The sequence below is a fragment of the Wolffia australiana genome, chromosome 14 (assembly GCF_029677425.1).
Source record: "Wolffia australiana isolate 7733 chromosome 14, ASM2967742v1".
Taxonomy (NCBI): domain Eukaryota; kingdom Viridiplantae; phylum Streptophyta; class Magnoliopsida; order Alismatales; family Araceae; genus Wolffia; species Wolffia australiana.
In genome coordinates this window covers 11320643-11347672 of record NC_135848.1, presented here as the reverse complement: position 1 = coordinate 11347672, position 27030 = coordinate 11320643, and the positions used below count along the sequence as shown (strand labels likewise).

The 27030-nt window shown below is 40.6% G+C and overlaps 1 protein-coding gene across 1 annotated transcript; it reads left to right on the top strand.

The window, feature by feature from the left end:
* Positions 1-172: 172 nt before the first annotated feature.
* Positions 173-27030, top strand: LOC144712497 (cytochrome P450 93A3-like). Its single transcript, XM_078586795.1, is given in 9 exon segments — positions 173-394; positions 485-997; positions 1099-1489; positions 19662-19810; positions 20434-20550; positions 22708-22735; positions 25473-26044; positions 26046-26279; positions 26371-27030. Coding segments are annotated over 9 exon segments (2835 nt in total). The 3' UTR covers positions 26980-27030.

The following is a 27030-nucleotide window of genomic DNA, read 5'->3' as shown; positions in this document are numbered from 1 at the left end:
TCTTCGCAAAGGGGTCCGCCAGTGCACTCGCACACCTCTTTACCCATTTTCTCACTACCTTTCCTACGACCGACTGAGTCCTCCATACCATCTGTTTTTTACCCGCATTGCGTCCGTTCCCGTCCCACACCGTCTTGACGATGATCTTGCCTGCCCTCATTGGAAGGCGACGATGGACGACGAAATGCATGCCTTGATCAAAAACCACACGTGGGATGTGGTTCCTCTTCCGCCTGGTAAGAAGGCCGTGGGGTGCAAGTGGGTTCACACCCCGAAGCACCGTGCTGATGGGTCCCTTGAGCGTCGCAAGTCTCGGCTTGTTGCTCGGGGCTTTACGCAGTCCTACGGGGTCGATTATTTTGAGACCTTCTCCCCCGTGGCGAAGATGGAATTCGTCCGTCTACTCTTGGCTCTTGCTGCTCATCATGGGTGGTTGATTCGGCAATTTGATGTCAAGAACGCCTTTCTTCATGGCGATCTTGAGGAAGAGGTCTACATGAGCCACCCTCCCGGGTACTCCCTTGGTCCTCCGAGAACCGTCTGTCGATTGCGGAAGTCCTTGTACGGACTGAAGCAGTCTCCGCGGATGTGGTTTGGTCGCTTCTCCTCCGTCATGCGTGCTGAAGGTTACACCCAAAGCAACGGCGATGCTACCATCTTCCTCCGCCGCGGCCCGACCGGGGTCGCTATCCTGGTGGTCTATGTCGACGATATCCTGATTACTGGCTCGGATACGGTTGAAGCCTCCCGCCTCGGCCTTGCTCTTGCTCGGGAATTTGAGATTAAGGCACTCGGCCCCCTCCGTTATTTTTTGGATCTTGAGGTCGCCTACTCATCTCGCGGCATCTTTGTCTCCCAGCACAAGTACACCGTTGACCTGCTGACGCTGACTGGTATGACCGATTGCTCCCCACTCAGAACGCCCATTGATCCCACCGTTAAGTTGGGTGAAGGGGGCGACTCTCCGCCGGTCAACCATTATCAGTATCAGATGCTGGTGGGGAAGCTCTTATATTTGACCCACACTCGCCCCGACATCAGCTTCGCCGTCAACCTCCTCAGCCAGTTCATGCATGCTCCCCATGAGATCCATGCCAGGCCGCCAATCGGGTCCTTGCATACCTGAAAGGCTGCCCTGGGAAGGGCCTTCTCTTCCCACGGAGCTCTGACACGACTATGAAGGTCTATACGGACGCTGATTTTGCCGTGTCCGTTGTCGACTACCGCTCCACCACCGGGTACTGCGCCTTCGTGTTTGGTGGCCTTGTCAGCTGGAAGAGCAGTAAGCAGGACAAGGTGTCCCACTCCAGTGCCGAGGCGGAATTCCAGGCTCTTGCCGATGGGGCTTCGGAAGGCCAGTGGATCTACGGGATCTTGCGCGAACTTCGCGTCAAGTATTCTGGCCCGATTCACTTCTACTGCGACAACAAGTTGGCTATTGCCCTCACCAAAAATCCTGGCCAGACCGGCCGGATCAAGCACATGGAGCGTGACCGCTACTTCTTCAAGGAGCGGATGGACGAGGGTATCTTCGACCTCCATTTTGTATCTTCCTCCGACCAGGCCGCCGATGTCTTGACCAAGGGCTTCTCTAATCCCCTCCTGGTGCGCGCTGTATCCAAGATCGGCATGGACGACATCCATACCTCGCTTGCGGGGGGCTGTTAGTGAGATAGGTCTTATATGGCTAATGGGCCTTGTGCTATTAGCCCATTACCCTCTTATTCTCGTTTCTCTCTCTCCTAGGGTATATATACCCTTCACTTGTAACCTATCTGTTATGAGATTACTCTTCCTCTCATCGCTTCCTCTTCCTTCCTAATCCCAACCTAGATTGGGATTCCACAGAAACGTTAAAGAGCATGATTACTGGGATGGTATCACCTTTAAAAAAGGGCAAGTTTAACTCATCAACAATATTGTATAAAATATGGTGATTTTAAAAATGTCAATTAATGAGTATGCTGACTCAGAACTGGTTTTAGTATATGGCCCCTAATAAGCTATGAGACATGAGAGATATTGGAAGGAAGTTCATTTTTACTATGTAGTGATTACGTTGATGGAGGAAGGATTAGAGTTGGTAACAGAGGATATTTGAGTCAAGGACATTTGAGATTGCTGATCAGATGGATCTGCTTTAGAATCATCCAGTTGCGCACCTGAACTTAGGCATGGAGGACGCAAACGAATGATGAAAATGGACGGACAGACCGTATCGGAATGGAATTCCGTTCCGATATCCGTTTATCACAAAATTTTCCATCATTTTTGTCATTCATTTCTGTTCCGTTATCTGTAGGTTTTTGTCATTCCTCCGTTCCGTCATTCGTATATTGACATAAACGGAACAGAATGACACAAAACCCTCCCCCCCCCTCTCCCCCCCCCCCTCCGGTTACTCACAAACTCTGAGCCGGTGGGCCCTTTGGCACTCTTCAGTCTCGAAACCCTACGCCAAACTCTTCAGTTCCCCTATTTCAGTTCAGTTCAGTTCCGTCCGTTCAGTTCCCCCCTTCGTGTTTGTCACCTTGCTGCTTATTCTACCGGAGCCCCTCTCCCCGTATCTCGCCCCTCTCCCTCTCTCTGTTTGTCCCTTCTCTCCCTCCCAAAGCATCTCTTCTCCCCGCTATCCCCTCACCTTCACTTCCTGCCTCGCCTCGCCGCCGCGGTCGGCACTGCCGTCCACGCCGATGTTTGCCCGCCATTCCCGTCGGGAAGAAAATCCCGTCTAAAATTATTAGCATGTAAAAATTAAGTTTAAAATTATACATTGATATTTTATGTTGTCATCCGTTGTTTTCATCATTTGTCCGTAATTTTCATCATTCGTTCATTCGTTACAGATGGCAATGACAAATGACGAATGACGAATAGAGGACCGTTCAGTCATCCGTCAATCGATCAGAACAAAACGGAATGACAAAAATGGAATGGCGGATGATGAAATCGTCATCCGTTCTCCATGCCTACCTGAACTCTACTCAAAGGGGCAGTGCACTTTTTGCTTTCATAGGAGAATGCAATGTCTAAATGAAACAATCACATCCCCCTTGTTCATGATTCTTTTCCCTTGTCATATTTTGTTTTTGTAAGTTGATGATTATGAGCACTTTTCCCCTGCTTTGTTTATTTTTTTATTCCTTTTTCTCCTTGTTTCTCATTTTACTTTTGACCAGGAATCCTCGGTTGTGATGCATTACCATACATCAACTTAAAGCCTCCACTACTGAACCAAAAACCATGACTTCATAAAAAAATTCTTCCCTCAAACTGCCATCCACACCTCAATTTTTGATCTAGAGTATTGTCTTTATGCATTTAGGATCATGAATATGTTCCTGGGGGGATCATTAATCATATGAACATCATTTTAAAATGCAAATACTTGATAAAAATATTCTATATGAATTTAAAAATTAAGCACATACCCAATTTAAGGAACCTTTTTCATCCGTGGTGTTGGAAAATTGTGCATAGTACTCAGGCTGTTTAAACATATTTCAAGAATGATATAGATTTTTGGATTTGGCCTTAGCTTCATTTCAAGTTGATGTTTTAAACATTATTTTACTTCGATCTCCCTTTGTTTTTTAAAAATATTGGGTATAAGAAATCAGAAATCGCATTTAAGTTATAGGTTCATGAAATTGACTAATGCACCGACATTCTTTTTTCTTTTGTACCAATCCTCCCTTCTCTTCCCTCTCCACCCATAGCTACCTATCACTGCACCAACCTCATTATCCACCAGTACACGGTAAACTGTTGACAATCTATGCCACATGAGACGAGAAGAATAAATTTAGGAGCAAAAGGTTGTGACGTTCTTTCACAATGTTATGAATAAATAAACATTATTAATTAAAAATAACCTAAAGAATACTACGATCTCTATGGGCATTCTCATAAACTGATGCCTGCGCTTAAACCTTTTGGAGAGTTTCTATGGCTATGGAGATAACACCACTCCTTTTTGTCCTCTCAAATGATATTTTTTTCCTAAAAAGCACAACTTTAGGCACAACATTAGGAGCAACATACTTTAGGAGCATGTGATTTTTGTTTGTAAAGTTGTCCACTACCCTTGATAACCTCCTCCTTTCTGGTTTTTGAGGAGCCCCGTTTTTGTTAGTTTAAGAACAAAGTCATGGCTGTATAAGTGATCCACTGACCTGAGACACCATGGACATCTCGTGTGTAGACAACTACATTTTTACTATGACTTATGAGCCTCTTATCATGGGATTCAAATCAGTTATAGATCAGATGTAATAAGAAGCTTATGGAGATGATTGAGTTGTCAAGATGGGATCATCCACCCTTGATATAAGAGGAGATTGACTCAAGGAAGACGATGTAAAAAAATCCCTGACCAGGGTAGTGAGGATATTGGAGAGGGCATTCTCCAATGATCCTTGTTAGGCATTAGTACTAACCGAATGACGGATTAGGGTATGAAGATAAACCATAACTAAGCCGTTCGAGAGTCTCACACAAATGATGGATTATACATATACGGTAACCGATGACAGTAAAGGTCCATGAGAGAGTTTGAGACTACTCGATATCTTCTAGAGCACGAGGTGTAGCTTTGCACCCCACTGGCTGGAAACTTAACCTATCAATTGGGTTAAATTGATCCTTATTTAATTAATCTATATGTTGATATAGTTAATTAATAAGGTTTGTCAATAAATGTTATTGGGCTATTAAAGTTATTAACTAGAATGATACATGGGCCTAGAGGGTCACACGCAGAAGGTCATAAGGGCATTGGTGGATATATTTTACTTTGTAGGGTTTTTAGAAAAACCTTAAGTAAAATATAAAGAGGGAATGGGGTCTCATTTTAAGCACCCATGCAAGCCTGATTTAAGAGCTGCTCCCTCTCTCCACTCTCTTCTCCACTCATCCTAGCAAGAGTATCTTCATGGTGAGGAGATCTTCAAGCCTTTCAAGAAGAGTTGAAGAAGAAGACGTGGAGATCCAAGTGCCAAGTGATCGCGTGGATACTTCTAGAGGCCGGACGCGTGAGCAGCTTTATAACGATCTCGAAGCAGCAAAGTCAAGGGTGGAGCAAGTTCTCCAAAAGGTACTTTCAATGTTTTTTTAAAGATCAATTGTGAATCAATCTACACGCTTTAGCATCCATGGAACGTGTTTTCCATGGCCAAACCAAGGCACCAAACCCAACATTGCTTATCCCCCAAAATGTTCTTCTGATTTCCCCAAAGGCTTAATCTGACTAACCGCAAATATCTAACAATATTAGTACATTTCTAAGCAATATTTTCTTCTCAAATACTCTTAGTATGACAACTTCTTAAATAGTTTTCAAGGGAAGAACCAATTTCATTTATTTTAATAGGAATATTCTTAAATTTATTAATTCAGAGATAAAATTTTATAAATTTAAATATGAACTTTCTGCAATTAATACCACCCTATTTGTGGTCGTTCTTTCTTAAAGTCCTTGATGGGGGACCATCGAAACGACGCCGGGACGGAACGAGTTCAACCACGCCGGGATGCTCGCGTCGACACTGGTCATCCAAACTTCAAGTATCCCGCGTAAGTGGTATTTTCCGTTCCACGCCTTATATGCTTGATTATTTTCATTTTGTTCGAACTTACGGACTAGGTCAGTGTGTTTGGGGCCTCATCCGTCGTTATTTTTCCGTTCTTTTGTAACCGTAGACTAGAGGTCAGACCATGTCTCGCAACGGTTCCTTCTCCCATGACGTCATTTGGCTCCTATCCTTCCTTTATAAGGGGATAGCCTGCCCAAGTGAAGTTAGCTGTTGTTGAATTGAAAAGCCAAGTGTTGTTTTCTTTCTTAGAGCTAGATAGAAAGGTAGAGAGTAGATAGAGTAGAAGGATTAGGAACGTCGCCGCCCTTCATGTCGAGCACCTCCGTGAAGACGTCACCACCACGCTCTCGTCGAGATCACTCTGAGACCCCTACGGTGACGCCGGGTCATCCTGTCCGCCCTGTTAGAGTTTTTCTTGATTTTTCAAGATAGCAGTTTTACAATAATCTAAAATTTTTAGGTATGTTTACCACATCATTTTAATCAAGATATCAACATTTGATAGTAATCTTTATGTGATTAAGTTTCACAGAATCATCAGTAAATTGAGCCATAAATACTCGAACATAGTAATTAGAAACTTAAATAAGTTATTAGACAAATCAAATGGAGTCAAATTCATAAGTAGAAAAGTGTCATCAAATATGCTTGTATTCATGTCATATAAAATATAAGTCCTAAATATATTATTTGACTTGTTCACCATATGGTCAAAACCTAATCAATAATCAGAGATAGCGTTGATCTATTCATAAATCATCAGTGAACTCTTCTCCGATATTTCACTGCCTCAGTAAAGACTTCATCACATCGTGTTATTTGAACTATTTCCTCTTATACCGAGGGTGGACAATCCCATGTTGACCTCGTAGTCAAATTCGTGAACTTCTTGATGCACCCAAACTAAGACTGTTTAGAATCCCATGATGAGAGACTTGTATGTCATAGTCAAAGTCCAATCGTCTGTCCACAATATGTCTTTGGTGTTTTAGGCCTAAGCACCATTTACATAACCATGATGTGAATCAACCTTATTGACACCTTTGTATACTAGTGTTCAGGTTTTTTTTTTTATCAATTTAGTGTCTTCACATAGAAGGCTATGGGACTGTTCATACTCATCATATGAGTGAGGCTAGATAATGTTATTCTATCCATATAATTCATTGTCCTTCTTGAGTATTATTTGGGTAGAAATATTTAAAACACATGCTAAAAGATAGTGATCTCTATTTTACGATCTCATCATAATTTACTAAGTCCGATCATGTATTCATGGACTACATTATGAGCATCACATGTGCAGTATAATGAATATGATCTATTAATGAAGATGGAATGGGATAGGGAATGTGTGATTGGCTTGCAAACCACATATAATGAATATGTTTTATTTATATATGACTCGTTGCAATTTAACGGTTAGGAGTTTTTTGTGTGCTCTAATCATTATGGAACTGAATCACATATCTTGGTTGAGAATGACTCTGGAATTCATTTGTAGTTACTTTGCTGGCTTCAAGGAAGTTCCTATTTTTTTCTAATTGAGTCACCCCCCCTTATTCTATTTCTCCGGCCTTCATCACATACTAGTATAATTTATCCCACAGACAACCAAAATTATTATCAAAAAAATAAAGAAATGGGTGACAATATGACACCAAATATCAAAAGAGGTGGAAAAGGCAGCTGTGAGAAGCAAGAGGGACAATGAAAATTGAAGACTATTTGTGAAGGGTTCCCTTGGTTTTGGAAAATGGATCACAATTACAAGTAATTAGGAACATTTTGGTTGAATGAACAAAATACAAAGTTCAGATTGAGCATATCAAGAGGATTGAAGCTATCTAATAGATTATCCAAACTATGTCCATAGAATTTTTATGAAGTTTCAAGAGGGGGTGGGACTTAGTCTCATGGTATGTCTAGGTGCTCCCAGTATAAATCGTCCAGTTGAAAAATGAAATAAGCTGTTTCAATTCATTCTGAATACCACTAGTGCAAAATCACTTCTTCCTTTGAATCTCTAGGATGAAGCACTGAAAATCACTTCAGTTAATCAACAAACATATACAAAAAAATGAACATTTCTTGTGAGCTTTAGATATCCATAAATGACAAAGAAAACATTTACGTGCATGCATGCAGTTGTGAGTGTTGGGTTCTATAGGCCCAGATCTGGATGAACATAACAAAACGATGCGCAACGGAAGTCTTTTGCGAATCGAACGGCATCAACGAAAACATTGAAACAATGTACCTTTGCACAAATATGATTTTTTATTTCTTCGATCCCGGAGCGAGACGAATCGAGCTGCTCAAGTGTGCAGCCTCTAGACGTATCCACGCGGTCCTCGGCACGTCAGATCTCCTCCTTCTCATTGACGACCCCGTTCTTTCTCCGTCGGCGTCGTTATGTCGTCCCGATCACATCAGGGATGGAGAGGAGTGTGGGTAGAGTGGAGAAGAAGGGGAAAGGCCCCTGACCAATTCTGGCCTGGGTGAATTTCTTTCAGGGCCTTTCCCTATTTATACTAAGTGGGTATTTTTCATAAAACCCCCAAAACTTAAGTATATCTTCCAACATCCAAAAGACCATTTGCGTGTGATCCTCTAGGCCCATGTATCAGTCTTAGTTAATGACTCCAACGGCCCAATTAACTATATCATCATATAGATTAATTAACTGCGGATCAATTTAACCCAATCGATAGGTCGAGACTCCGACTCGTGGGGTGCCAAGCTACACCTCGTGTCCTAGAAGATACAAAGGAGTGTGTATCGACTCACTCATGGAACCTGTTCATCATCAGTTACCGTGTATGCATATTCCCTCATCCACTTTACGCTCCTTGGATGACTTAGGGTTTGGTCAACTGTCAACCCTAATCGGTCGTCCGAGTTAGTACTGATGCATTTGGAAATCATCGAAAAACTCTTCTCCGATATTTCACTGCCTTGGCCAAGGACTTCGTTGCATCGTCTACCTTGAGCTGTCACCTCTTATACCGAGGGTGGACGATCCCATCTTGACCACTCAAATGCCTTCGTGTACTTCTTGATGCACCCGAACTAAGTCCGTTTAGAATCCCATGATTAGAGACTCGTTGGCCATAGCCAAAGTACAACCGTCCATCCACAAGACGTCTTTGGTGTCTCAGGTCTAAGGACCACTTACACAACCATGACGTGAATCAACCTGATTGACAGTTCGGTATAATACCATTCAGGGATTCGTACGGATCAATTCAGTGAACTCTTTCCACTAAAGAGCACCCACTATCTATCCTTAGTGTCGCCACACTAATGGCTACGGGACCAGCCATACTCATCATATGAGTGAGGCTAGATAGTGCTATTCTATCCGGATACTTCGATGTCCTTCTCGTGTATCCTTCGAATAGGAATGTTTAGAACACATACTTAAAGACTAGTGATCTACGTATTACAATCTCATCATAATTCACTAAGTCTGATCATGTATTCATGGACTTCATTATACGCATCACATGTGCACTATAATGAATATGTTCTATTAATGAATATGGAAAGAGATGTGGAATGTGTGATTGGCTTGCCGGCCACATATATTTCCATCAGTGAGGATGATGTATTACCTGATATTCCCAAGGAAAGAAAATTAAATTCGAAGATAGTCAGTTGTTACTTTTTTGGGTATCATGAATAGAGTAGGTCTTTTCAGTTGTATGCCCGAACTACTAACAGAATTCATGAGATGAAAGTGTCTACTTTATGACTCCAATAATGTATTCTGAAATAATTTGTTACAAACTGTCTCATTTTAATATTTTATATATTGGGCAATTTGATATGTTATGATCTCATGGAGAAGTCCTTAATAAGCAATCATAGTGTGTTACACCATGGCAGCGTAATTAATAGCATACTACCAGGCGAAGACTCATGAGAGATGGTTTTTTACATTGTCAAAAGCTTGAGAGTTATTGATGAAACCGAAAAGACAACCAAATCTCTATTATCACAATTCACTGGTTTTTCTGATCCAAAACAAATGAGCATGAAAAGGTATCAGCACATGTACCTCATAAATGTGTGTGTATATTGAAAACAAACTCCACATCATCAGATCTACTCACAAATGTAGTCATGTTGAAGATCTTTCATGAACCGACCATTTAAGTCAGCCGAATCAATTCCTCAAAAGGATATGTTAGCATTAGGTTTAGTGTCTAAGTTTTGACATATACAGGAGTGAATTAGATTCTTTAAAAATTATTCACTCTAATCTAGTTAACTATAAAAAAATAAAGTATGCCTTCTATAAATTAAGATAGACTATAGGGTAGATTTTTTAAAAACAATCAGCTTAGTCTAACATTAAAAATCAGCTTTGGGTAAATTTTTAATGTTGTTCATGGGCATGTCCCAGGGAAAACAGTCAAAAGTAAATTATACAAGGATAAAGGGCTAGAAAACTTTTGTGTTCTTTGACCTTCAACTTCCAAAGTCTTCCCCAAGGAGTGATGATGTGTGACCTCTTTCAAATTGGCCCCCCAAAGTCTTCTCTTCTTCATTCCCCAAAACCTTTGCCAAGTTGACCCTAACAGCCTACTAAGATCCGCAATTTTTTTCTGTTTAGCTATTACAAATAGTCCATGATAAGGATATAATTTTAAAAAATAAAAATTTTAGTATAATCAATAATAAGTAATCAGTAAATATATTTCAATGGAATATACTATGAATATTCAATCAAGTATAACATTTTTTCAGTACACCTTGACTTGACTTACAACCTGATGATGGTCATTCCTTCTTGTTATCTCTATCTCGTGTATTATGTCAATGTAGATATCTTTCTGAGGATCAAATTATCCACACGCTTCATACTTGTAAAAATCAAGATTCTTTGTTTCAAATATCATCTATGCACTTCTAGGTGTTTGCTCCTATTATTTCTTGGAAGTTAGAGATCCGAAACAATAATTTGAGATGATTTCATGATTATTACTTCCATTAATATGGCATCAATCATCCCTCCAGTAAGACGCTTCATTTTCTTTGTGATTGTGCAATGCTTTCCTTTGTTCCCAAAACTTTCTGCAATCAGGTCTCAAATAGATAATAATGGATTATATGGGTGTAAAAAATAACTCTTATTATTGACTCCTATTATTGACAAATATCCTAAGGATGATCTTCAAGATAAGTTTACTAGTGATACCAATGTTGAGGGACAGTATTATCTTCATTGTAACTTATTCTATCTTCAATCACATGGTATCCTTCTAGAGCCTATGGGCTTTTATGCATTTTAGAAACAGCACTTATTTTAAGTAGAACTTTAAGAATAGTTTGCACGAATCTCTAGGGGATGATTTACAAGACACTATTTTTCACATGAATCTCGAGTTGAAGTTTCTTTTACTAGAAACCTATTTGATTCTGTATCCAATGGTATGATGCTTGAGCCTACGCATTTCTATGGATAATAGAACTTCAAAAACAATTTTATTAGATCTTGAAAGGACAATATTGAGACCAAAAATTTCATTTATGGTGCAAACTCTAACACACAATGCTGTTCTCATTTTAACTTCATCAAATATGCACTAAAACATGATCCTAGACCTTATTGATCTGTAATGAGGTTATAAAAAAAACTTTGGCTGGAAACATTTTCATAAAACAGCTTTTACATTTCTGAATAAGGCCAGCTCTAATGCGGGCTTTCTAACAAATAAGAGTGATGCATTAATTTGAAATTTTTCCTAGATCTTTCTGCATGTATTTGAAAGTGAAATTTTAGGTCTGTAATTTTCACAAACCAATCATTAAGATATTTTTAAAATAAAAGAAAACAACAGGGCACAATAGTTGCTACAAATTTCAATGGACATACCTACAACTTTTCCATTATCTTCACAAGTCAGAAAAGATAAAACAGAATTGTGCATTTCCTTCGTCAATTTAGCATAACAATTCCTAGAACATATGATGGATGTCTGAAAATATTGGGAAGATAGCAGTTTATTCACCTATATTTAGAACTGATATAATAATTTGATTATTCAGATGATAAATGAGATTAATGAAGATATCCTTAAGAATGATTAATTATTTTTTGTGGTAAATAGATAATGATACATAATGATACACATGATTCTGCCAATATATACTCTCTATCTGGGACATCATTAATTTTAACATCTTTTATGACTATTCACTGATGAACCAGAAATTAAGGTTAGAAATGTCACTCAAGGCTTATTGTTTGTGCAAAAATATTTATAGTATTCCTTACAATCACAGGGGGAGCAAGGGACAAACCCATAAGGAGAGAGTAATCAATAAATAAATATCATATTTTTATTTTTATTTAAATTTTATGAATTAAATCTAATTTAACAATGGCAAACTATCAAAAAGTAATTCAAAATAATAATAGGAAGGTTAGAAAATATTAGTCATTTAATATAATTTTTATTCAAGTTTTATAAAAGTATTTTGAGAAATTCAGTATGATTTTATAGTTTAAACAATACTAATTAATTCTAATTTTTATACGTTAGCCAGCGCCTTAGGAGTGTGAGCTGATAATGGGAGCGATAAATGTGAATAAAGTGGAATGGATGAAATAGATATTGACGTTGATAGCAACATAGATGAAGGTGGATACAGGCTGAGGAGCAGTGGAAGGGGGCAGACTGGTGATGATATTATGGTTGTGAATATGATGAAGAGGGAGGCAGATATGCATGGAAGAGTGGGGGAGTTACAGATGACATGTGTAATGGTCAAAACATAGGCTATTAATGACAATAACCAAGGAAAAAGGATGAAGACATGATTCAAAAAAGACAAAAATCACACTAACCTCGTCATCACATGCCCAACAGGTCGAGTTGTGCCTTCTCTTCATGAGTCTTCAGCTGAATGTCACCCCTTCAATCCTTAACTCTTATAGTGCATTTATGAATCCAAAGTAGATTCTGAATGAATATATAACTTGTCTAAATGTAATTAAGAGAAAAATCTAAGGGTGCCTGTTTAGAAAGGATTTGGGGATTTATTTATAGATCCAAGATATTGGATTGTTAGAGGACATAAATATGGAAATAACCTTAAAATTCAGCATGAATGTTCTTTTTGGATTGTTAGGTATCATCATTTGAATTAAGAGCAATTTGAACCATCTGATTTTTCTCTCTCCTCCAGTTTCTCTATCCTCTGTCAGAGAATTGCCAGCGTGGCATGCACTTCTTGAGTGGAAAAAGTCAAAATACTCATATGAAATAATTTCTAATTCATATAATATTTTATTTATGAATTTTAACGTCAAAACATTCTGCAAAAATGCCATAAATCAAGATAACTCTAAAACTAAGTAAAGTCTTGAAAATATTTAAATAATTATTTCATTTATAAAATTAGTTTGAAAATTTATTTTAAAATTCCATGAAATTAAAAAATGTCAAAACTTTATTATAAGAATATAATAATTCATTTTAAGCATTAATAGCATATATTTATCATCATTTTAATGAAAATAATCATATAAAATATCATGTTATTTGTGATTTTCAATCATGAGATACCAGTTAATAAGTGATCAGGTAACTCAATTTATTTCTGGGAATATCAATAACTATTGGAAGAATTAAGCATAATACTATGTTTATTGTATTTTTGTTATGAAAATAGTTTGAACTAGGCTATAGAGGTTTGAGTTTCTCTCTATACAATATATAAAGGTCAAGTTATAGAGACACGTCATGGTAAACCTCTTTTTGGGCATCCCATTACATCTAAGGTAGAATTGTCTATTTTTCTGTCCACGAGGAATTGTCTCCCACATCTAAGACCTTACAGCTTGTTCGGTTTTAAACTTCAAGAAATAGACAGTGTATGGTTTATGTATACTGATGCCGATCATCCTCAGGAAATTGATGCAAGCATCCTTCCTACACTATCTACAAAGAGATGATAAAAAATACAGTTAGAGAAAGATAAAAGAGAGAACAATACAAAAGAGAGCTGAGAGTAGCAGACCCAAAATGAAAAAGACGAGAAATGAGTGGGATATAACAGAAATGAGAGAGACGAGAAATGAGTGGGATAGAACAGAAATGAGAGAGAGAGAGAGAGATAAGAAATAAATAGAGTAAGAAGTAAGAGAAATAAAACAGAGAGAAATATGATAAATGAGAGAGAGAGAATGAGATGTGAAATGACAGAATGAAAGAGAGAGAGAGAGAAATAGATGAGAAATTAGAGAGAAAATAAGAGGATAAGAGAGATTATTTATAAAAAGATGATAAATGTAGAATCCATAAGAGAGACATGATATACCAAGAGACCATAAACATAAAGAGATAGAGAGGAAAGAGAAAGAGATGGAAAAGGGCAAGATAAGGGAAGGGGAGACATAAAAGAAAGAGTGTAAATAGAGGAGATAAGGAGGAGAAAAAAAGAAAGATACAGACTTTGGAGTTAGTCATAGATTTAATGTCTCTGACTTAATTGAATACAGAGGATTTTCCAATATTCCAAGATAGCTGATTGAACCTTTCCATTTTATTCAAATTCACACAAACCCTACACTAATTAATCAGCCTTCAAGTGAAAAAAAAAATTACAATATTATTATAGACCAATTTATCTCCACTCTGAGACGTGTCAAAATAGGCTTATTAAAGATTGGCCAATTTACGCATTTCAGATGTTTTTTAGATCTCATTGCCCAAATTCCATAATCCCGTCTTGTGGGAACATTTGTTTGCCACACCAATGATCTCTTTGGTAGAATTAAATTCATCAACACAGAAGGAATTTATTGGAACCAAGATATAAACACCACTAATGGGAATCAAAAAATGTTACATGATGAGACATTATATGAGGAGCCGTGTCATTAATAGCACCAAATCTTCCTACATCAAGAAAGAATGCTATGAAGAGTGTCATGCACCAAATGAGAGGGTTTTTTATCCCTTGCGTCTGATGAGGAATATTTAATGATGTTTAGGAAGATGGTGTAATACTGAACTTGAAGATGACGAAGAAGACACTGACATAAAGACATAAAAGAAATGACAGATGATAAAGAAGGTTAAGAGGACGACAACCCGGAGGATGTTGACAATGAGACAAGTCATTTTGAATCTGAAATGAAGGAATCAGCTGAACACGTTGATGACTTCTTAGACCCAAAGTAAGAGGAAAGATAATGTTACATCAAATCAAGGCAACTAGAAAGAGATGGAGGACACCAATGTTGTCAAGGGAGAAGCAATTTATCATTAGGGCAATAGAAATATCAAGAGAGCCAGCATGGAAGGTGAAAACTAGTGTGACTTGAGTTTCTATAATGCGGGGAAAATGATGGGAAATGTGTAGAGCATTTACCCTTCTCTTAGTCCCTCTTCCTTGCTCCCTTTCTCTCTCCTTACCTTGGATTTTTTCTTCTTTGTCTCTTCTCTTCACCTCTATTTTTCTATGTCTTCACCCAGACACTCACTTCGACTTTACTCCATTTATTATTTTTCTATCTGCTCTTTCATTCTGCCAACTGCTTGCCATCTTTGACTATTGTAATTCTCTCCCTTTATTTTTTATTCTTGACAACTTTCCTATTTGACGTATCTCAAAATCTCACTTCTTTTAAAATTATCCCGTCTCATTGTTTTCTTGTACCTGTGTGTTTTCTTTCCCTTTAAAAGAGTCATAAGCCTACATGCAGGGACACCTTTTCTTGAAATTTATTATTAAGTGTTTTTTATTTGAAAATAGTGATATTCGGGTGATAGCGGCAATGAGTATGACCATAGCTTCATCATCAATCATCTCATCCTCTACAGCGATCAGCTTCTATCTGTTCCCTTTCAACCATTCTTCAATACCTCACCTTCTTCACTCATCCTCTTCAACATTAGACCATTAACATCATCAACCTCACATCGACGTCACACCCTTCACTCTCCATCTTGCCTCTCACTTTTCTCACGTCTCTATCCTTTCTCTCATCTTATCACATATTGTGAATTCACATTCATCCCTTCCCTTGCTATCTCCCCATTTTACAGGTGTTCATCTTCTCTCGTTAAGTTGTTTCTTTCACTACAGTCAACATCCAAACTAAACACGCTAATCATTTTCATTATCTTTCCCAAATTATCGATTATCCTCTAAACTTCTCGATCAGTACTATATTCCTCTTCCTTTGTACATGTTTCTCATGACTTCCCTTTTCCGGCCATACTATTTATTATAGCTGTAGATAAACCTCAAACAAGGCCATAATTCAACATTAGAACAACAAAACTATTAGCTCCCTTCTTTCAAGATACCTTGTGACACCTTAATTTAGACTTAATTGTTGGTTAATCAAGATTATTTACTTTCTTCGAGTGTTTTTGTAATTGTTTGGCTTCTTCTGTTCTAAACTATAACTGGGTAGTTTTGTACCACTTGATTCCATTAAATTAGGGACGTCTGAACCATTCTCATGGTGGGTCATATCTAAGTCCATATCTCACGCATTCAAGCCCCTTCCTATAGGTTTAAATTCATTGAGATCACCCCCCCAGTAATATATTACATTGTATTAACTAAATTTGCATGGCCCTGTATGTTCATCTCACGTCACAAGATATGAGGGAAGAGAGATTGAGATAAAAAAGATGAGAAGCAAAGGAGAGTTAATAGAGAAAAGAGAGGAGAAAACAGAGATGGAGACACATATAGGAAAATATAGAGAAGAGATGAGAGAGAAATAGATAAGAAACAAGAGGATGAGATTGCTGGAGAAAAGAGAGAAAGAAGGTGAGGGAAAAAGGAGAGAGAAGTGATGACAAAAGAGAGATAGAAATGAGGAACCATAGAGAAATATGTAAGGGAGAAAGATATAATAAATAAAAGGCAGAGATTGAGATATGAAGATTTGAGAAAAAATAGAGATGAGCGAGAAAGATGAAAGCGGTATTGAGTTCAGCTTGGAGGTCTGGCCACATCATCATCACATCGACCAATAGGACTTTAAATAACAGTAGAATAGTAATAAACAGAATTGTTGAGATAATTACTAGTCAGGAGTTAGTCAAGGATTATAAATTTATTGGCTAAACGAAAAATATAGGTTTCAATCTTAGATTGGCAACATAGAGACAAACAGGATCACATCTAAATGTAATCATTACTGTGTGTTTTAATGACTGTGACTAGAACAATAAAAGGATAAATTATAAATCTTTCCTTTGTAACTTCATTTCAATATAAATAGCCAAACATCTAGTGTTATCATTTCAGGGAATACAAACAATTTATATTGATTGTACTTGTTGCGCTCTTCAGCTTCTTATTATGCTTGTATTTCGACTATTGACATGAGAAAGAGATCATAAACAAGATGGAACGATTGTGAGAAAGAGGAGAGAGAGAGAGAGAGAGAGTGAGAGAGACAAGAAAAAAGAGCGAAGAAGAGTAGTCAGAGAGGGAAGAAGAACAAGAAAAGACGGAGAGAGAGAGAAAGAGCCGATAAGACAGAGAGAAAATAAGAACAACAACAAAAACACCAAGAAAAGTGGGAGCATAAAGACAAGAAGGGAGAGAGAAAGAGAGATGAGAAGATATAGAGAAGAATAAGAAAAAAGGAGAGAAAAGGACAAGAAAAGAAGACGAGAAGTGAGAGGAACATAGAGAAGAAGAATGGAAAAAAGAAAAAAGGGACATAGATAGACAATAAAAGAGAGAGGGAGAGAGAGAGACAGGGAGAGAGAAAGTGAAACAGAGAGGCAAGAAGAGAGGGGATTGTTGAAAAAACCCCGAAACACTCAAATTCCTAAACGATCAGGTTCTTGTTTGTTCTTGTTTGATACATTGTCTTATTTATTTTTTGTCATCTATATTTTCTGTATTTTTGGATTTTTCAACAGGTATTAAAGCAGATGGTGTCAGTCACTGCCGATTCTTCATCAAGCTGTCCAAGCGCTTCTCTAGCTCTTCTTTAAATGGCAGCTCATTTTCCTATTGCTTTTATTCCCACAGGAATGACAATCCCGTGAAGCTCACCAGAGATAGCTTTCTATTTTAGAAGAACCAACTCATGATCATTCTCAATGGAGAAGGTCTCACTTGGCTCCTTGAGGAAAGGCCTCTTCTACCATCGATTGTTGATCAAGTTGGTCAGATTTGCTCGAATCCTAACTATCTCAACTGGTGGGTAGCTGATCAACAGGTTCTTGCGGTCGTTAACGCCTTATTATCTGAATCAGTGCTGCCATGTTTAGTCAATAAAAGAACAGCCCACAAAGCCTGAGTGGTGCTCAACAAAAACTACTACAGCTAGTCCCACACACAGATCATGGCACTGCACAACACGCTCCATGGTCTCCAGAAAGGCGTTCTCCCACTTGAAGACTATATCCATGCCATTCAAAGCACCTACGATGCTTTGTTTATCGCTGGCCAATCCATCCCGGAGGATGCAGCCATCTATGCTTTTCTTTAGAGACTTGGACTTGAATATGTTGTCTTCATGGCCTTTCTTCACCTCAAGGTGGAAAGCTGAGCTTTGATGATGTGGTCGCCCTGCTCCAAACTCACGAATCTTACTACTACATGCCATTCAAATCAGTGCTGCCATGTTTAGTCAATAAAAGAACAGCTCACAAATCCTGGGTGGTGCTCAACAAAAACTACTACACCTAGTCCCATGCACAGATCATGGCACTGCACAACATGCTCCATGGTCTCCAGAAAGGCGTTCTCCCCCTTGAAGACTATATCCATGCCATTCAAAGCACCTGCAATGCTTTGTTTGCCGCTGGCCAATCCATCCTGGAGGATGCAGCCATCTATGCCCTTCTTTAGAGACTTGGACTTGAATATGTTGTCTTCATGGCCTTTCTTCACCTCAAGGTGGAAAGCTGAGCTTTGATGATGTGGTCGCCCTGCTCCAAACTCACAAATCTTACTACCATCGCATCTGACTACTTAGTCTACAATTTTCCCTCCAGAAGCAAATCAGGTAAAATTTCAAACCTAAAATCCTTCTTGCATAAAAGGGTAGTTCCATAGGCGTCTATAGCGTGGTCGGGATCTTTCCACATGCGTTGTCAGCTCTGAGCCAATATGGGCATTGTGCTGCTCAGTACCACGAATGCTTCAACAAGCAGTTTGTTGGTTGGCTCCCCTCTCCTTCTACCTCTCCCTCTCTGCAAGCCTATGCCACCTTACTTGCCTCTCCTGCCCCTGTTTTCTCTCTTCTCGCCACAAACTGGTATCCCTATACTGGTGCCACGCATCATGTTATGCCACTACTACCCAACTCTCCCATGCTTAACGATACCATGGTAGTGCTCAACTTAAAGTGGGCAACGACACTAGGCTGCCTATTAATGAGGCAAGTACTCCTCTTATTCCTACCTTTGCTCATCCTCTCTTCCTGCAGAACTAAAAATCTCCTCTGTGTTAAAAAATTTGCTCATGATAATAACACTTTACTTGAGTTTCACACTGATAGCTGTCTTGTGAAGTACAATCTCACTAAGGAAGAACTCCTCTCCGACATCCTATAGATGGCCTCTACCATTTGCAGCTTCCTCCCCACCCTCAAGCTCCCCTTGGTGAAAAGACCTATGCGCCTGTTTGGCACTCTCGCCTGATTCTCATTTTTTCATTCTTCTTCATGTAATCGAAACTTTTGGCCTTCCAACCACTCATATCTCCCAAAATTTTCTTTGTAAATCTCATCCGTTTCCTTACTCTATCTCTTCTAATCAATCTCCTCATCCTCTGAGCCTTATTCATTCTGATGGGGGGGGCCTCTCCCATTCTTTCTCATGTGGGTTTTCGTTACTACGTTATTTTTGTGGATGATTTTAGCAAGTACACTTTGTTCTACTTCCTAAAGAAAAAAAGTGATGTCCTTCCCACCTTAATTGTTTCAACTTCAAGTTGAATGCTAAAATCCTTGCCCTTCAGTCTGATTGGGGTGGTGAATTTCCCACCTTAAGTCCCATCTCCTAACTCATGGCATCATGAATTATTTGTCTTGTCCTTGCATGCCTCAACGGAATGGTACAGCTGAGCGCAAGCACATGCATCTTATCGAAAATGCACTGACACTTATCGAACATGCTTCTCTGTCCTCTCTCTACTGGGATAAGGTTTTTGCCATTGCCACCTTCTCATCAACTGCCTTCCCACGCTGCATCTCCAGCATCTTCATCCTTGTGAGCTCCTTCGTCATCGACTGCCAAACTATCGCCTGATCCACACTTTTGGCTGCCTCTGCTTTCCTCACACACGACCTTACAATCAACACAAGCTTCTTCCTTTCTCATTACAGTGTGTCTTCTATGGTTACAGTGTACGTCATCAACACAAGCTTCATGGGATGTTATCTTTCATGAAACTATTTTTCCTTTCTCTGTGCTTTCTCCAGCTGTCACTCCTACCCCCTACCTAGCAAGTTCCCGGTACCCCTTTCTGTTCATCCATTGGCTCTTGTCTCTATTCCGCCTATCAACCCTACAGAACCTCCTACCTCCGCTCTCTCTAATCCCACACCCGCTCAATCCAGTTCTCCTTGTCCTGCTGCTCCTTAGTCTCTGATTCCCTCCCCAATCTATGTCACCACCGACTCAACCCCGTTCATCCTAAAGTTGGCTCTCTCAGTGACATCTACCACCAATCTACCGGGCACCCCCTTTTTGAATGTCTCCCTGTCTCTCTCTCTCTTCCGCTCAAGCCATCTTGTTTCTCCAAAGCTATCAAACGACCCTCCTAGCTCCATGTTATGACCCTTAAATTTAATGCGCTCCTTCACAAAACAACATCTTCTCTTGTCCCCCAGCCTCCTCACTACAACATCATCAGCTGCAAACGGGTGTTCCCCTGCAAGTATCATCAGATGGCTCTCTTGATCTCCGCAAAGCGCGTTTCGTGGCCAAAGGCTTCTGCCAACAGGAAGGTATGGACTATTTTGAGACCTTTATTCCCGTTGGCAAACTCACAACTAGTCATTGATAGACCCAAAATGTATCATGTAGTTTTACATATTTTAATGCAATTTTGGGATCATTTGATGTGTATTTCGTCTAATTTTATAAGAATTTTGCATTTCATGCACTAAATAGAGCAAGTGATTAAAATGGCATTTTAATCAAATTTTTATGCATGTTCTACATACTAAAGAATTTCGTAGTAAAAATATATTTTGTAATGTTATATTTAGTATGTTATCTATGTTATTGCATTGAAGAAGTCAAAGTTGGAGAAAGAAATAGACAAAAAGAAAGAGAGGGAATGAAATGAAGAAATATATATACATATACATAAAAAAACTGTTTATTGGACAGGCGCACCAGCGCCCAAGCCAGCCCGCCCGCACGCAGGCGAGCACAGGGCGCTCAAGCTTGCCCACAGACAGTAACGAGCAGCTCCCGGTAGGCAAGCCCAACCGACCACAGAGAGCCCAATAGAGAGGCCATAATTAAGGCCCACATTGAGGCCCATTGAGTCAGAGTCCGCATGCACGCATGGGGGCCCTGCTATTGGCTGGCGAGGATGATGTAGATTGTGGGACACTCAACGGACGAATCAGAAGGAAGAAAAGTGATGAGGAAGGCTGACGGGGCTCGCTGACGTGGCAACGGAAGGGGTACACCGATCCACATGGGTCCAGGGGTGTGATTTAATCGCCACCGTTGACCTAAATAAATTGAGGATCAGAAAACCAAGGGAAATTTTGTCCAGCCTCGCCCCTGGCCATCGATGCCACCGACCAGAGGGCGTTTGTGGTCGATGGGGAGAAATGCAGGGCAATCCAATGGCCCGGGAGGATCCCTAGGGCCATTTGCCTCCATTGGACGGCCTTGGAGGTCCCTCCCAAGTCGGTAAAAGGGGCCCAAAGGCCCGAATTCATCGTCTTTTATTGAGATCACAGTGCGGTGAGAGCGGCAAGAGGGTTGTGACAACCTCCTGTATGTTCGAGAAGCTTAGGGAGGTGTCAGGAAACATCACAACACCCTTGGATTCACACTCGGATGAAAGAGACGAACGAGGGAACCCATATACCAATGCTAGGCAGCGGCGACCGGTTCCGCCACTCTCCTCTTTGAATCAGGGAAATTTAGATACATTGATGAAGATCTACTATTGATTCAAACTCTGGATGTGCTAGTTTGAATTAAATATCATTAGAAATTGAATTTCGTTGATATTAGTACCATACACTCTTTGTGGCATTTCATCGAACACCTCGTGTGTTCGATGATTTACCTAAGTTCTACTATCTCGACCTTATAAAAAGTATTAAAATATAAATACATCCATCCTACCCCACTTCTATCGGACATTCTGTCAAACACCTCACGAGAGTTTGTCACAAATACCCCCTTACCTTTGATTTCCTCTATAAATCCTATATAAAATACTTATAAAAATCATAATATAAGAAATTAGATTATACATCTATCTGTTTTCGACCTCCTCTCGGGCATTTGGTCGAACACCTCTCAGGTGTTCGATTAAATCGACCAATTATTTCATTAAATTGACTATAAAAACTATATATAAAAAATAAAAAAATCATATAAAACCTATAAAATAATTGTATTAATCCATAACAAATATCTTACCTATATAAGTAGTATTATATAGTTAAAATCTATCTTATAGTTATATAAATACTTCTTACTTTCTATTACTACCTATTCACTCCTAAATATCTTTCTCTACTTATCTAAACTCTTACTTAGTATATTATAGTTAGATAATTACTTAATACGCTCTCCTTTTATGTATTCATGATATATATACATATAACTACTTCTCTAACCCCTCTTGTTTTCTCTTAGTATATTTGTACCCATCTATCTAACTCCTCTTCTTCTACCCTCGTACTAATTACTCTTATTAAATACTTTTTACTTCTTCGCTAACTATCTTACTATCATCTTAAATATAATACCTAATATTTTAATTATTTCTTATTCTTTGTACCTATAAATACATATACATATAATATCTTATATTCCTTCTACTTACTAATTAGTTATCTCTTTGGTATTAATACTATATATTATTAACTAACAGTTGAATTATCGAACACATCCCGAAAGGCCAGTCCCTGTGGAGACGACCTCACTCCAACTATACAGTTGATTAAGTTTATATATTTTATCAAATTTATTTGATTGTAGGAAACTTAAAAATACAACGACAATTAAAAATAACTATATTTATTTTACCAAATAGATGAAAGTAATGATATTCTTCATGGTGATCTTCATGAAGATTTTGACATGGAGCAACCCCCGGTTTTATTCATCCTCATCTTCCCTCCCATGTCTGCAAACTTCAAAAATTCCTAAATGGCCTTAAGCAAGCTCCGCGTGCACGGTTCCAAAACTTACCACCGCCCTCCATCTGCTTGGCTTTGTGGGCTCCAAAACAGACTCGTCTCTATATTTTCGCCTTCAGCCCACTCCTCTCTACCTTCTAATCTATGTTGATGACATCCTCCTTCTTGGGCCCGATTCTTCTGCTATATCGTTCGTCATTTCTTCTCGCATGCAGCAATTTGCCCTTCGTGATCATGGTCCAGCGCATTACTTCCTTGGGCTTGAACTCCATCCGCAACTCCAGCATGCTTCTCTCTCAATCTCATTATCTTACATCTCTTCTTCTCAAATCCTTCATGGCTGACAGTAAACCCCTTGCTACTCCTGTGTCCCTCTCATAACCCTCCTCACCATGTATGGATTGTTGGTGCCTTGCAGTACCTTACCCTCTCCCGACCGGACATTGCTTTTGCTATCAACCGCGTTTGCCAAGCTAACTCCGGATCCCATCGACTGGTCGCAGCTGAAGCATCTCCTTCGCTACTTAAAGGGAAGTGTTCTCTTCGGCCTCTTGATCTCTCGTGACTCTGATTTAACTCTTTCTGCCCACAGTGATGCTGATTGGGCTGGTTTCCCCTCAGATCGTCGCTCCACCTCTGGCTACTTGATCCTCCTTGGTGACACTCCCATTTCCTGGAGTTCCAGGAAACAACATACGGCCTCTCGATCTAGCACGGGGCCACCGCTAAAGTTCTCTGGCTTCGATCGCTGATCACTGAACTTCAGTTGCCAGTTCCCTCAGAGAACTGAGAGAGATACGGGAAGAGAGAGAAAATAAAAGAGGGAGAAAGAGAGAGAGAGAGAGAGAGAGAGAGAGAAAGCGAAACAGAGGCGAGAAGAGAGGGCCAAGAGAACTGAGAGAGATACGGGAAGAGAGAGACAAGAGAAGACGGAGAAAGAGAGGGGGGGGAGAGAGAGAAAGCGAAACAGAGAGGCAAGAAGAGAGGAGAGAGAGAGCTGAGAGAGATACGGGAAGAGACAGACAAGAAAAGAGCAAGACAAGAGAAGAGGAAGAGACAAGAGAAGAGAAAAACAAAGAAACGGGAAAAGAGACCGAGAGATAGAGACGGGATAAAAGAGAAACAGAGAGGAGAAAAGAGTGAGACAAACGCGAAGAAAGAGAGGGCGAGAGAAAGTCTATCAGAGGAGATAAGAGAGAGACAGAGACGAGAAAAGGGACCGAGAGAGAGGGAGAGAGATAAGAGAGAGATAGAGAGACAAGACAGAGACAGGGAGAGAGAGACGAGACAATAGAGGGGGGGGGAAGACGAGAAAAGAGAGGAAGAGAGCCGAGAAGAGGGAGCGCCGGGAAAAGAGAGAGAAAGATAGACAAGGAGAGAGAGAGAGAAAGAGAAAGAGAGCGAGAAAGTTGTGGGTGGGTGGGAGGAGATTTTTGGTGTTGGGGCCAGGCCGGTTTGTAGAGGACTCCAGCCGCAGACAAGGGGCAGATAGTCAATCAAGAGAGAAGGAATCCAAGGCCCAATGTGTTTCGCGTCCACAGTATTTCCCCAACTTGTGGTATTTGACACAAGTGCTTGAGCGGTGCAGATCTATCTCGAGAGCTTAAATTTAATTTAAGCTTAATTGTAGACATCTGATATTACGTAGGCAGAGCCGTCAGTGCACCGACAAAACATTAGGTACCACATTATTTTCAGTGCTATCATAAACAGAGCGATTATTTGGAATCGGTTCCCGAAGTCAGCTCTTCCTTGACGCCTTCCTTTCCCGCAAGATCTCCTAGGCGCGAGGGACGAGTAGACAGGATGAACTCCGTGATCGCGTTCAAACACTGGCCTTGGTCGGCTGAGCCCTATAGTGTGAGCTCCTTCAATTTCATTGGGGTCGTCCTGATGGCTCTGATCAGTCTCTCGTTGCTGAAAAGGCAAAGTGTTGGGGTGTGTCAGCCCCCCCCATTACGGGAATGTGAAGGGGGAGGGCTTGACTAGTCAAACCCCAATAAAGGAAGGGGGAGTTGAAAAGTTTTAACCCCCCTCCTCTTGTCTCTTTGTGGGAGTATGAAGAGACTTCTTTGGAGAATATGAAAAGGCTCTTGGCTTTTCATATTCCAGACCTTTCAAATTCCCTGAAACTGTAATTGGCCCTCTATATATAGAGGGCAAATCTATTCTGAAATGCAAGGCATATGAGTTTTCTGTTCATTCTTCTTGTCTCTTCCTCTCTTCTCCTCTCTCTCTCTCCTTTGGTTTGTCTTCATCACTCCTTGGTGGCCGCTCCCTTGTCTTGGGAGTTTAAGGAGTTGCTCCGCAGCACCGTACGAGAAGTCGTTGCCCTGCACCAAGAGCCTTGCACGTTGACGTCACGCCGGTGACGTAAAGAGGTTCTTATTTCCTGTCTCTATACGCCGACACAGTTATCACGTCCGAGTTGATTCTGCATTTCACCGTAGCGTCTTGGGTCGTTGTTTCTCTTCAACGAGTTACAACACAGAGAAAAAAGAGATCCGATAAAAGGCTTTTTGCAGCACTACCTCCGGGTCCACTAGGAGTGCCGGTTTTGGGAAGCCTCCCCTTCCTTCGAAGCGACCTCCACAACTACTTCAAAGAGCTCGCAGATGTTTACGGCCCAGTACTGAGTCTTCGTCTGGGTTCAAAACTCTGCGTGGTTTTTAGCTCGCCGGAGAGCGTGAAGGAGGTTCTCAAAGACCAGGACATCACCTTTGCCAACCATAACGTCCCCATCGTTGCAGAAATATCCTTCTACGGAGGCAGAGATATCGCATGGTCACCTTATGGACCATACTGGCGCATGGTCCGGAAGATTACTGTGAGAGAGCTGCTCAACCCCGCTACCATTGCCGGCCTTTGTCATTTAAGGACGGCCGAGATTCGTCGGATGGAGGAGAAAGTGTTGGGGATGGCAGGTCAGCCGTTGGATCTGCGTGGAATTATCTCCACAACGACACTGAACATTGTGACGGAGATGCTATGGGGCGGTGGCGTGACTCGGGACAGCGTGGAGAGAGAAACTCTGGAGAGAGAATTCAACGACGCCCTCGTGAAATCGGTAGAGCCGTTGGGCACCCCTAACGTCTCAGATTTTTTTTCCTGCGTTGGCCTGTCTTGACCTGCAGGGCCTTGCGCACCGGTCCAGGAAGCTAGCTTCTTGGTTAGATAACATACTAAACCGTATAATTGAAGAACGACTGAGAAGCACGCCTGACGTCTCCGAGGAGAAGCGCTGCACGGATTTCCTACAAGTGTTGTTAGACCTCACGAAGAAGCCCGACCAGGAAATTCCTCTGACCCTTGACGCCGTGAAGGGTATAATCTTGGTAAGCATCTGGTACCCCTGAAAGAAGTTTAGTGATGTCAAAAAAGTCAAATTATTTTAGTGCTCATATAGCCAGGATTGCTATTTGATAGGACATGCTCACTGGTGGAACGGACTCTACGACGACCACGGAGGAATGGGCCATGGCGGAGCTTCTCCATCACCCTGAGATTCTGAAGAAAGCTGTTGAAGAGATCAGTAACGTGGTAGGGAAAGGAAACCGCGTCGAGGAGGCTCACCTACCAAACCTAAAGTACCTTGACCTCGTGATCAAAGAGACGTTGCGCCTGCATCCGGCGCTGCCCCTTCTCATACCACGCCACCCCACAAGAGAGAGCACTGTCGGCGGCTACAGGATACCTGAGGGAACGCTGGTTTTCTTGAACATATGGGCCATACAACGTAACCCAAAGCTTTCGGACAAAGCCTCCACTTTCGTGCCTGAGAGATTCAGTCGCGAAGAAGGTAGGATGGAGCATGATGGCGATGACTTCTGTTACTTACCTTTCGGTAGTGGACGGAGAAGTTGTGCCGGAGTCTTGCTGGCGCAGAGGATAACAAAGTTCATTCTTGCATCCTTGCTGCTTTCGGCCAATTGGGCCGTGCCACAGGAGGAGTTGGCAGAATGGGGCCTTCAGGACAAGTTCCAAAGTATATTAAAGAAGGAAAAACCCCTCGTCCTCGTTCCCAGTAAGAGATGACTGCTTTGCACTTCCGGCGCATGCAAGTATCGACCTCCAACTTCTCCAACT